General features: G+C 34.6%; 1 protein-coding gene across 1 annotated transcript in view; it reads right to left on the reverse strand.

Moving 5' to 3' along the window:
* Positions 1 to 2,575: 2,575 nt before the first annotated feature.
* The window catches only part of WDR72 (WD repeat domain 72), a gene marked incomplete at its 3' end in the record, with an annotated part of 62,397 nt that continues 51,101 nt past the window's right edge, over positions 2,576 to 13,871 (reverse strand). The window contains exons 14-15 of the mRNA XM_009709191.1: positions 7,685 to 8,505; positions 2,576 to 2,667 (exon numbers count right to left, since the gene is read on the reverse strand). Coding sequence (XP_009707493.1) covers positions 2,576 to 2,667; positions 7,685 to 8,505 — 913 coding nt within the window. The remainder of the gene's footprint in view (positions 2,668 to 7,684; positions 8,506 to 13,871) is intronic.

Here is a 13,871-nt window from a genome sequence, read left to right on the forward strand (position 1 = left end):
CTGGCACTTGTTCTTGTTGAACCTCATGTATAGTTACAGTTCTGCCCGATTTGCTTTTCTGCTACAGGACAACAATATTGGTGCGTCACCAAAATGTCACGTAGCCGGTGGCTCACCAGTTACACTTGCAGTTAAGAAAAATGTTACACTTATGGATTTGCATGTGAGTTTTATTACTACTCATCCTGATTTTGCAGATTATTCTCAAAGCACAGTTTGAACTGGCAGCTGTGCTGGTTTAGTCCACTTTTTCCTCATTTGGACTTCTATAGACAAATATGGTATCTCAGTACTTCACTACAATGTTTGTTGCCAGACATAGAAGTTGGGTAAATTGGTTGTACAATCCTTTAAATTCACCCAAGAATCTCTGATTGTCAGTAACATATAATGTCTTGAGAAGTGGAAACTGCATTGTAAGCAGTAACTTTAAGTGTTTCAGTAACATCAAAGTTCACAAGTAACCTGGTCACACAATGCATAGTCATTCACTTAAATGTTGGATTCCTGCAGCAAAGACTGAAGTTTGAAAAAAATCATGGAAGTACCTGCATATTGCAAAGTGAATAGGGTATACCAGTGTAGTCTGAATGGGAGCAGTATGCTATTCAGTAAATGACCATACAAATGTAACTATATCAATGCCTAATATAATATATAGACATATGTACAAACATACACACAGGCATGACCAAAAAAGAATGAAAAGGGAAAAAAAAACCACTAGAGCATTTAATATCATTTTACAGAAAGATGGGGTAAGCGCAAGTATTTCATCCTCTGACAGCTGACACAGCATGTACCATAATACAAAATTTAAAGGCTAATATCAAAACACAAAAAGGGATGACAAAATGAGAGAGGTAAAATTGATCATGCAAAGGTAAACCTCTCCTCCTCACATTTTAATTTGAATTTTATGTGATTTCTTTACATATCGGGATGCATTTGGCTTTTTTCTTTTTTCTGTCATTTTGGAAACTTTCCTGTGTCAAAGCTCAATGTTATTATTTCAAACCTCCCCGCCCCAATTTACAACTAATTTCTTTAGTATGAACCTCTTGAGTTTGCAGTTGAGTTCCTCCTGTGAGGAAATCCTGTGGGATAGAACCAGCTCTCCAAAATCTTGGATGTGAGGAAAGAGTCAACACCAATTTGAATTAATAGCTTTTATAGTTCTCACTGACTCAAGAGCTAACCTGAGGCTACTCTGGTCTAAACACAAAACAGTCTTCCAGCAAGTGTCCCCATTGATAAAGAACAGTACAGCCAATACGGTGCCTATCATCTAGCCTTGTCCTCTGTTGCAATACTTCAGTTTCATGTCCATGCACGCAAAAAAGCATTAAAGACTCCTGTTTTAGTTTGGTTTTGTTCCCATCTCTTTGCACATGTGTAAATGTACACAGAAAGTCCAGAAACACCAGCAGAAGCAAGATTTAACATTGCCTGTTCTGCCGTCCAGTGTGTCCTTGATGTTAAAGAACTGGTCATTCCTAAAATGTCTGAGAGATCTGCAAGTCTCATAAGATTTTCATTTGCAAATCCAAACAACTGTGTGAACTAGGAGATAAGGGATATGAGCTAGATTACCTCAGAAGTTTTAGGTCACTCAGTAAAACTATTTTTACGTCCACAAACATTTCACTCATCTCTACACCATTTCTATGGCTTTCATCTAATTTTCTATTGTCACTTGATTTTACGTTCCATCTCTTTCTTCCAACAGGCATTTCTGCGGTCATCACAAGTTCTACAGTTACAGTGCATAGAAGAGTCTGAGAAGGAAAGGTACACTAAAACCTGACTTTAGATGGGGACATTAAGGCTTATCTACATAGCAGTGTGTCAAGATTTGACTTGAAAGAGTTTGTATTATCAGTCTAGACAAGACTTGGTCTACTAATAAGCACACTATATTTGTTAGGTAATGTATACTGACAAATATCCATATTCTGTTTAGGTTTTTATTTAAACATTCTTTGGTTAGTTGCATACTGTAAACATGAACTTAGACTGGCGTGCAAAGCCAAGTTGGCAAACAATTGCCTGTGGGACATTAACATGAAGAGATTACTTTATTCTGCCCTAAGCCAAAAGTTTAAGGGAATTATCAAACAGTCAAGATGACTCTTGTTATTAATAAGGCAACAGTTTGCTTGAAGGGTTGTATATATTATTGGGTGGGTACATAATGGTGATAAGGGAGATGGCAGAGGGGGGAGACGACAGTGTTTGTCTTATTACATTCCTGTTTTTCACAGTTCTAGAAAATGTCTTTAGAAACTCAGCTGAAGGTTTTGCCATCCCAGAAAAAACATCCTTGATTCCACTATTACTTAACAGTCAATATTTTGTTTACATGCTTTTGTGATATTCACAGAAAAAAAACAAACAACAAAATAATCCAGTTTCTGTATTTGCAAACTGACCTGCTCAGAGCTAAAGAATGTACCTTTTTTTTATTTTTTTATTTTTTTTTGCATATTGAAGTGATGTATTTTAGCAATAAAAAGCATGCAAAAAAAAAAAAGAACAATTACAAGCTGATTTTACCACTCCTCCATATACTTACCGCTTGGTAACTCTCCATAAAACCCAGGGAATGAAGGAGTTACTGCTTCTACATTTTGCCATTTGTCATGTACAGGTTCTGATTTCTGTGGACTAAAAGAATATGAAACTATTAAACAAAACCTGAACATACTTACAAAAAACTTATGTCTTGAAGTAGGTTTTTTCAAGGTAGGTACTCTGCTATCAACTACTATCAACTGCAATTTAGTTTCTCCTCAAAAGTCACTTGCATTCTTTTGCCCCCAACTTACTATTGAAACATTCACATGTACACAAATACTGAAAAGTATTATCCACATGCAGGAACTTCACATTTAGCTCAAAACTTATTATAGTTAACTTTTACGTTGATTTAAGAAACAAAGTAATCTGTGAAGAATTGACTCAAAATATCATTTTCACAAAGGAATTGTGCTGTTTTTTCTATTAGATAGGAAAAAAGTTCAAGGGAAACTAGCAGCTTTATTTTATAGGTTTCCATTTTTTCACAGTGTTAAATAATTTAGAATATTATTGCAAAACTTGAGATTTCAGTAGATGGCTGCAATTTAGAAGACTAGTGTGTATATCTACTGCTTTTCAGTACTTTGCCACTGACTAACTCAGCAACCTAACCCTTGAAGACAAAGAATATGGATGGAGGGGAAAGGAAGTGAAAAGCGTCTCCAAACCCTTGTGCTATTTTAAACTATTTCTTTTAAATACTTTGCTATAGTGACCTTGCACAAACTATATTTAAATGTCATTTAAAAATAATATATTTCACCTTTCAAAGTCACAACCATCAACAATAAGTCATAGTATTTCAAAAGCCCTGCAATACTAAACAACTCTGAAAGCTTTCAGCTTGAGAGCTTTAAGTTACAGATACAAATCTCAGGAGAAAGCAGGAGAAAACAAATTCTTTGAAGATCCTTTCTTACTAGCTTCTTCCTGGTTCTGTCCCACTTTTATAATCTGACACATTTTACTGCAGGTGCCTTTATTCTCACAGGCTGGATCAAGTTGCACAAAAACAACATATATACAAACACACTTACGAACAACGGCTTATAGACTCAGGTCCAAGTTATTTCAAAGCCATGTTTTTCATACTTTATTATTTTCTGTATTATGAACATTTTTTTGTGAAAATGTTCAGATTATATTAAGAAATACTGATTTTTGTCTTTAAAAAACCAAAAATCCAGCAGGTTAGTACTGGTTTGATAATATGTGCTTAAAGTCATTCACTGCTCACTATTTTCACATTCCACAAATTTAATTTAACCCATCAAATAGCTAATAGTTCTTAGAAATACCCTAACTTGAAAATTACTGATCCAAAACAAGAGCTGAAAACTTATAAAAGCAACTAGTCAAGAGTTTTTCAACCAAATGTTTTTCACTGGGGAATGATGATCTGTCAAACCCATGGTTTAAGCAGAAACATCTATATACATGCTGACAAAGACAGAGTTTCTGCTCAAAATGAGAATACCAGACTGATTAAAGAACAGCCAATCATCTATGAATAGATGAAATGTATTTTTCCAGTTCTGGCTGTCCAGATTAAAAGTATGTATGTATGTGTGTGTATTTTATTTAACAATAAAGAAATTGCTTTCATGCTCCTGTAACAGCAAAATCCTTAGATATGCCTAAGAACAGGGATTTAAACTTTATTATTGCATTCCCCAGATCAAGGCCATAGTTGACTGACACTAAAATAATTCTCCTTACAGACCAATGAATATTTCATTGCTATATGCAAAGTGGGACAGCATTAACAGAAGAAAGCTGGAATCCCAATATTATTACTAAACCAGTAGTAAGACACTGTGCTGCATTGCAAGGAATAAATATACAAGTCCACTCTCCAGCGTCAAAGTATGCAAAACTATGAGTATCAGTTGAATACACGTTAAGCAAGTGTCCTAGTCATTAGATAATCTGTCAGATACTCTTTCTCCTGTTTTTAATTTAAAAGTTTAAAAGCTTTGGAGCTTGTACCAGTGTGCTAATAGAAAGTAAACTTTGATAGGACAGAGAAACATTCATGGCTCTGTTGACAGATAAGTTACTGCAATTAGATCAGAATGCATTTTCTCTCTCATATTAGTCAGTGAATTAATAAGTTGTTTGTACTGCAGTAACACTTAGGAGACCAGGACCCTTACAAGCTGTGAAGGCTGCCCTACTAACTCCTTCTGCAAATGCTGTGGTGAATTAGAATTGAATATGTAGTCTTCTTGCTTGAGTATACTGTAGTTTTAGCTAAACCAACTGCCCAAAGAGGTTTAGCTACATAGTGTACTTTTAGAAGGCAAACTGGACAAAATAGCATTTGCTTGGTTTCTTTCAAACATTTAATTAGGCAAAAGTACATTATTTTAACAGCTCATCATAAGAAAGAAAACTCATTTCAACCGTGAATACAGAGTAAATAATGAATAAGGATAAAACATATAAAAAGATTTAATGAATGAACACAGATTATGATACTTCATTCACATCCCAATTATTTGCAAGAGGAAGAGGTGAAATGAAGGTTGAATCCTAAGATCATGGCAAACAAGCCAAGCACTATTCATGCCATTCTTATTACTGGGGAGGTGGGAGGAGGGAAAAGGGAAAGGGAACATCACAGGAAAGGGGCTTTTTCCCTAGGTAGAGAGAAGGAGATAACTTTGCATACACATAACTAGTTTTGAGGTAATACAGAAAGTATGGATACATTCAGATAGAATTTCAGATAACAAAACTATGCCTTTAATACTCAGACACAAAGATAACATTATCACACGAAAGTACATCATGTATGGAATCAGTATTTTATTTTTTTTTTAAGTATCTGAAGCATGAAATTCTTTCCCATAGATCTAATCCACTTCTCCCGCTAATGCTGACACAGTAACATCATCTTGCTTCTACCCACACAACTTTGATTCTATGTGAAAATGATGGTTCTTGACTGCAGTGGGATATCATTTGCAGTTTTACAGAGGTTAGGAAAAGTACAAAATCCTTTACATATCTGAGCTGCTCTTTATTTATTGGGGAGAAGTAAATTATGACTGACTTGTTTAAAGTTTTGATACAGTTCTTGGAAGGCAGAGGAAAAGATAACTCTGTGCTACTATGGGACAGAGTCATAATGAGAAAAAAAACTTCCTGTCACCAGCAGTAAAGAGGAAAATATCCAGGTGACTAAAACCTCTGAGGTCTGTGTTGATAAAAATGCAGCAAATACAGTCTAGTTCTGATCAAGTTCCCTAAAAAAGAACACTTTATCCTTCAATAACACAGAAAAATTGTGGCTACTTTGTTTATTTTCTGAATGTGTAAGAGATTAAGAATAAAGAAGGTACAGCCTCAAAAGTAGGCAAGACTCTGCAAGTACAGCCAGGAAAAAGAATTATATGTTGTCTCTCTACAGACCCATAGCACTTATAGTTGCTGCTTAGGAACTCAAGAGGAAAATATGGAGCTCTGGGAAAACAAAACAAAACAAACACAACAACAACAAGCAGCAATAAAAACACCAAAACCCCCAAACAAAACTAAAACAAAAAAAATCTGAGAAAATAATTGAATGGATATTAACTCTAGCTCTTATCCAGATAAGGCCATTGGGAAGCAACAGCCAATGTTAGAGCATCACAAATAGCACCAAAGCTTAGCTACAAAGACAGCTATAAATAGGTATAACTATTCAGCTCTGGAAAAAGTGGCAATCCAAAGCAAACCATGTCAAAACCCCAAATAAAACATTTCAGAGCCTTTGAATAAAATCTATAACCTTTTTGTAACCAAAATTTATGACAATTTTTTTCCCTCTCTTTTGTACAAAAAACCAATCTATTTCTACAAAAGATGCTAGCTTTTATGGCTTTCCATTTCCTGCAGAAAACTTTGTGTTATATAATTTTCACCCAAAAAATGTGCATTTTTTCCTTGCAACAAATTTGATACTTCTAATTTCATGGAAAATATGTTCCAAAGCCAGGATGTGTATGTCTGGGAAAAATGTTTGATTCTGGTATGATGACTAACTTCAATTACACAGTATCTTTCCAACAGAGTACTGTGAGACACAATGCAAGCATAAAGTCTTTTCTTGTATGGAAAGGAATTAATGCCTAAGTTGGAATCCTGGAAACAACCCTTCATATAAGAGCTTGTGTTGAATATGGACCAGTAGGCAATGTGATGAGCAGTAAAAATAACTGAGAAATGTGCATTTGTCCTGGGGGATGGTACACATCTCTTGAGATATGCTGAATGCCTAGAGTTTTATGGAAGACACATAGATACTTGTGGCATCAGGATCAGTACTTTTTCTGCCCCTTTTTGCCTCAGGGCCATAGCATCACCAGCACTGAAGCTAATTGTCCCTAAAATGTTAAATACAGACCAACCTAGGTTTGCTGAACAACAAAAGTCTATGGACAATATCCATTGCCTGATTACTATGCTCTATTGGCTTGCTCAAATAATGTTGAGCATGCTATGTTTCCTTTAATGCTGAAAAAGCATTTGGTCAATAAATTTGTTCTGAGTAACATAAATGTTATTTGGGATGGTTCTCACAATGTAAGGGCTGATGAGGCATTCATTCCCAGTAGCTGCCATTATTACTTGGGGTGTTGTACTTCAGTGTAACTAGGACAGATCATTCTTGTGTCTCATGTTTTATTTAGCTGTGAAGCCAAGGGTTTCACGGTAAAGGAAGTATATTGCTTACAGACAGTGGAAGTTAAAACAGCTCAAATGTGCTTAAAGCACATCTCATAATGTGCCTGAAGAGACCTCCTTATTCTACTTAGTTTAAACTGCAAGGGAAAGTGTGATCTCTGGAAAAAGAAGGTGTGAAGCTGGATAATTCAACTCCTTGTTCTGTTGAAAAAATTTCTTGCATCAGTTCTCATCTGCTAAATAGAAAAATATAAAGATACTTAACTTTATCCCAATCTCCTTTTGTTCAAAGAATATCCTATAAAAAGCGTTAGAGAAAGAACATAAACTCTATTGAAAAAGTTCGTATTTAAGAATAGTGTTTATTTCCTATTTTTCACTTTTTAACCACTATAAAGGAAGAAAAGACTCATAATGAAAAGGTTCTTACCTTCCAATTTCACCTGTAACTGCTGAATGTATGTTAATTATCCTGTTGATTACAGCTATTCTGCTAAATAAGAAGAATACTGTTTCCAATCCCTTTGTTCCATAAACTTTACTCTCGAGTCCATCCTTCCTTCCAGTTTGTCCTTCAGTTGCAGCAAGGTACTTGTTTGACAAATCAAATACTCTTTTTGAAAACAAGTTGATCACTGCATTTTCTTCTAGCACACCACAATCAGTGCATTTCCATCCTGGTAACATTAGTGATAGGTAGTTTTCATTTGACACAAGTCCAAAAGAAACAGGACACTGAAGCTTCAAGATATCTAAGTGTCTAACACAAAGATTGTCTATTTCTTTATCTACACCCCATGGCAAGAGACATGACAAAAGCAGTTTAGCTGTATCAGTGGTGACATTCACATCAATGTTTCCTGATGGCTGCATTCTAATCTCTCTTGAATTCTTCATTTTTTTCTGTCTTTTCATGCCACCACTTTCTTCCAAAGGCCTAGTTGTGTTAGTATCCTTACAGAACTGGTTTGAACAAACAGTATCTACTTGCCCATCCACTGGAGATATGGAGCCAGCAGTTTTATTTCTTTTTACTGTCAGTGCCATTTTCTCAGTAGTACTTTTGGCTCTTTCTAGCATGGCACAGTTGTGGAATGAATTCGATGACCTTAATCCATTGAGTTGAGATGACAGCAGAAGTCTCTCAAGTTTTTCCAGGTCAAATAAGAGAACATGAAAGCTTGTGTTGTTCCATTTGGTCTTAACTGGTAAAATAGTAAAGGGCTGTTGGATGTAGCTGGTATCAGTTAACTGAAAGAAAAATATTAAATGTCCAAACACAAATCCGTAGTATTTTGTAATTTTCAAGATATCAGCATAGAATTGCATATCGAATAGACCAAATCTATTAACTCTTATTAAGTTCAACTTAATTATATTTATTCACTTCTTACTAAGGAAAAAGGATTTTCTTCTAAATAGCTTGAGATACAGAGACATATGCATGTAAATACTATAATACAGGCTCTCTAACATCTTCAATTATACAGCCATGCTGTAGATCGCATACATCTTTGCCAAAACTCTAGGTCGGTATTTCTTCTGCTAGGTCTTATTTCAAACCCAAAGACTTACGAAAGTTTTAAAGAATACAGCTTTTTTTCAAAAATTCAGCTAGGGAAACACAAATCCTATGATGTCGCAAAATTCTTGCAAACCTTGAGAATGCCTTGTAGCAGTTTGATACATGTCTGAGACAAAGACTATGCCTTTTACCATTTCAAAAACATGCAAAACTATCTTTAAAGTTACTTAATTCTGTGTTAAGTCACACATACTTTATCAGCAACAATAAAGAACTTAAGTAATTAGATCTCCAGTCACAAAATTAATTACCTTGGATGAAAATAATTGAGAGAAAAAGGCTACAGAGCTACTATAAAGTTTGTGAACATCTGACTTCACCTTGTGCCACCCTATTTCCAAACTGGATCTTTCTAAAATTCCCCATACTTCTTCACCAACTTGAAAGTCCATTCATTGCAATAGATTTGCAGAGTATCATTTCAGTTCCACATACTAATGTGATAATTGTGCCGGTATAAATACACGTCTGATTACTGCTATCAATAAATACCCAAAGAAAAGAGTTTTTGAATCCTCCTAAAATCTGGTAGAAAGATTTGAGAACAGCTACAGTTACTGACAACTTTAGACTGACATACTAAACTATGATAACAGTAACCTAATGATTATGAACTGTAATAGTGTCAGCTGAACAACATGAGGAAATCACCTTTCAAAACATTTTTTAACTCTGTTTTATTCTTGTAGTTTCATTATTTAAATGATAAATCATAATTAAGAACAAAAGTTTACATCTTTTAGAAATAATTTTTATTTTACCAGTGTCCTTGGCACAGGGCAGATACTATGCTGTGACAAACTCCTGAGGAGAGGATGTTTTTGGACACATTAAAAATCAGCTCCTTGTACAGGTATCACAGAAGAACTTGCCCATACAAGTGCCCGTCGAAAACAATCTGTCCTGGACATTAAAATCATAGATAGAATGTAGTCTAAGCATACAGAAAGACTACAATATTTGAGAAGGAAAACCAAGATAAGAAAGTCATCTCTATTAGGACATAAACTCTATAGATTAGATACTCTATAAATGGAATCTGTAGAAAGAAGGAAAGAGTAACGATAAACACAAGAATGAAAAAAATATTCACATAAAGCCATGTGAATGGGGCATACATCCAGGCAGGAATAAGATCCTAAGGATGAACAAGTCAAGAGGGGGAAATTCCAAAAACTGTCCTGCAGCCCTTGGGACATTTCTATGTATGGAAAACATTCCATACTTGCTTTTCCTCCACTCACAGTTTCCTATGAATACTTCTGTCTTGGCTTTCTGCGCCAGCTAATTTCTGAGTCTTTAAGGAGAGGAAATACAACAAGTTACATCAGATCTCATATTCTAATCAAGATCCACTTACAAGAGTGGATTTCCTGTCTTACCCATCTGCAAATTCAGAAGAAAAACATTTCAAGTTTCTGTGGCTCTTTTCCTCATACAACTTTCTGTGGCTGTGTATTCCCAGCATAACATAGCTTCTACAGGCTTCAGAAAGCAGAAAAAAACCTTATGAGTGGGGGCACATTAGAATACCAGCCTCTTTTGCTGCTTCCTTACTCCTTTTTTTTGGTCATAAACGACTGAACCTAGGTACTACCCAATGAAGAGTCTGCAATAACAATGCTACCAGTGAGAGTTTATGACAAATATTCAATTTTAAAAGGATGATCTTAATGTTTCAGTAAAAGCTATTTTCCTCCTCAATTTTAGTTTTTAGCTGCATTTTAAAACATAAAACAGTCTCAAACAGTAATTCCTTTTAAGAAAAAAAAGAAATATTTTGTAAGTACTGACTCTGGGCATTATTAATTTTTCAAAATATTTTTTCTTCCATAGGAAATGCAATATTACATAGAATCATAGAAATCACAGAAATATTTACTGGAAGGAACGTCTGTAGCTTGTCTCATCAAAACTCCTCCTCTACAGACTTTCATGTCACTGATATTGTTATGAAACTGCTGGTATTTCAGAATTCATCTTCTGAGGAAGAAACCCATTACAAATATCCAATTGTAATTCGGAACAAAGATCCTCTTATTTCTTTGTGCAACTTAAAAACATACCAGAAACTGAACTGACAGAATTGAATCTTTAAGAATACACCAATAAATTTCCATTATGAAGACAAAATTTTGTCTGAGAGAGAGACTCCAGATGAGTTTGTAGAAGAGCAACTACTTTCTTCTACAGGAATCATCATGCTACACTACCAAGTGGTATTCCATGAAGGTAAGGTACTGGGAAGATCATCCAAGAGTAAAGCTAAGCTATGAGATTGTGACACATCTTATACGAGAATCCTGCTGTATTTATTAAAGAGGTATCTCTTACCTTTGGGGAACAGCAGACATGAGTATGTATTCCTTGTTGATGCTTTTGCCCTTTTCTTCAAGCACTTATGACGTGTATGTTTTTATTGTCCTGGACAAACCTACACCCTCAGCACTGTGTTCAGTCTAGCTATTTCACATTTATAAGCAAGCATATATAAGCAGAAAGACAGCAACAAGAAGCAACTTTTCAGCCCAGTGATACTTTTGCAAATAATCATGCCAGCTTCTGTATCACAAGTGATATACACTTTTCTGGATCACTATATTAATTTTAATTTTGTTGTGATAATTAGAAATATTCCACTAATGCTAAGAACTGTTTCTGTTGAAAATAGCTGAATCTTAAAAGAAACCATCAAGTGTTAGTAAACAGGACAACAGCTAGCTTTAATTCGAACGCAATGTCAATTAACTCGTCTTTCTCAAGACCACTCCTTACCTAACTCCTTTTACACTACAAATTATGACTTCATAGTATTAGCTAATTTTAAACTGTTAATATTGTACTTACAAATAGCACAAGATAAAAAATTCACTCTCTAACCTGTAAGTTATTTGACTATTTAGTTTTGGGTAATAATATAATTTGGCTTTCTGTTATTCAGAGAATGATGCTCCCAACAGATGAGGATGCACTCTAAATACATAATCTTATTTAAAGATCTCCACAGAGAGTCATAAGTAAGAGATTATAACTGTTTGTTCAGGCTTTCTTTTTATCCTTTTCCTTTTTCCTTTTAAAAAAATAATACATTGCAGTTAAGCACTAGGATTATTTTAATTTTTAATTATGCTGTTTCCTAATATATAGGGAGAACCCCATGGAATGCAAACACTGGAATTCACAAGCTACCTTTAACATTAATAGAAGCTATTATTATTTGGCCTATCATTTTCATTTTCTGTGTTCTATACATTCACATTTGGTTGCTTAACATTTAGAAACTTTTAGAAAAACCACTATCCAAACAAAGGAAAACATTGTGACAATGTCAATCTGTTGAGGCATCTGGTGATGCTACTGTGTGTGAAGTCACAATAAATGTTTATTGGCAATATGAAAGCTTATTGACATTGATCCTAAAAGCATCTACCAAGTTATCTTAGCTCTCTGCCATAGGCATTTCATTCCAGTGAAAGAAGGTGGACATCTAAAGCTTTAGACATAAAACACTATTTAGGAAATATGGACAAGTTATTCTCTGTAACAGAAGATGACAGAAAATGGAAGGAAACCCATAAAACTAACTATGAACTAGAGAGCTGGGAATAGCATTTCATGATGGATATTGAAAAGCAGACTAACAGATATTTACATTCTGTGTTGTACCTTTCCTGAAGTTCTGGAAGTATTTCACAAAAATAAATCCTACTACATTCAGATGAATATTACCATTATCTTTTTTTTTTTTCAAATGTACACACTAAGGGTTTAGTAACTCAATGTCAAAAAATAGACTAATAACAATAACAAAGCATGACTTGTCTCTGAACCACACAGTCCATCTTTAAGGCCTCCCTGTTACCAACACACAGGCTTCAGTAATGAAAAGATCTCTCTTTCCTTCTTTTCTGACAATTTTTGCTCAACTTGAACTCAGTTATCATGGGATTGTCTTTCAAGCCAAAACTGCTTAAGCAGATATATACAAATATCAAGTAATTCAAGCCTTACTATTCTCCCAGCGAATTTCAAATGATCATGTCAAGAAAGAATTAATTTAGTAATGCAGAGGCTTCCTCCAATTCTGTAAGTTAAATGAGGTCACCACACTGTGACGCACTGAACAAAACCTACACATCTTGATAATCATCATTTTGAAAGACAGTACAGAGACATCTTTTCTAGTTTATTATTGTCTGTTTTAAATTTTGTTTTTGACACAGCCAACTTTCTGATTCCCCATTTAAAAAAACCTCAATTTTTCAGCTAAATAATAAAAATAGATGGAACATTTGTGGTCAGAGGCCCTGTAAATGGGGAATTTATTTAAATATTTAAAAAACTTCTGGAAGTTATTACAGAGAGGGTAAACTGTATGACTTTTCACAGCTTCAGTAATTTTATGCAGATTTTGAAACATGATCTTTGTCCTCTTGTTGCCCAGGTGTATGAATTTAAAATAACTAAATGTTAAGGTCCCCTACTGTAGTTCAGTTGTGAAAATTAGCAGAATGTGCTACCTCTTTTGTGTTCATCACTAGCAGTAAGTGTAACAAAGACTTACTCCAAAGCAGCTGTATGTTAGTCAAGAAAGAAAACTTCAGTAATAAGAAAAATCATGTTTTCGTGAAGTGTAAAAATTGTCATGCTCAGGGATAAAAACAGGTGTTTATTGTCATGATACAGCCTACCACTTGTTGTTGGAAACTGAGAAGTAGGAAGCACTTTTTTATTTTATTTTGTGTATGCATGCATTACCTCAAAATTAATCTAATAGCACCATCCATCAGCCATTTCAGTCAAAATATTGGCTAATCCCTAACAAAAAATAATGAATAAATCTCTCGTGAAGCTTCTATAATCAACTATCAGATCTTAATTTAAACATTTCCAAATTCCAAACTAAAATAGCCTACTTTTAATTTTATTTTTTTTCAAGAATCAACAAATCACTGTCTAAAACGGAACACTTTAGTAATGAGAATAGACCTCCTTTGTTAAAAATAAAGCCATTTGTGTACTGATAACATTC

Source organism: Cariama cristata, unplaced genomic scaffold, assembly GCF_000690535.1.
Source record: "Cariama cristata isolate BGI_N322 unplaced genomic scaffold, ASM69053v1 scaffold36201, whole genome shotgun sequence".
NCBI classification, from domain to species: Eukaryota; Metazoa; Chordata; class Aves; order Cariamiformes; family Cariamidae; genus Cariama; species Cariama cristata.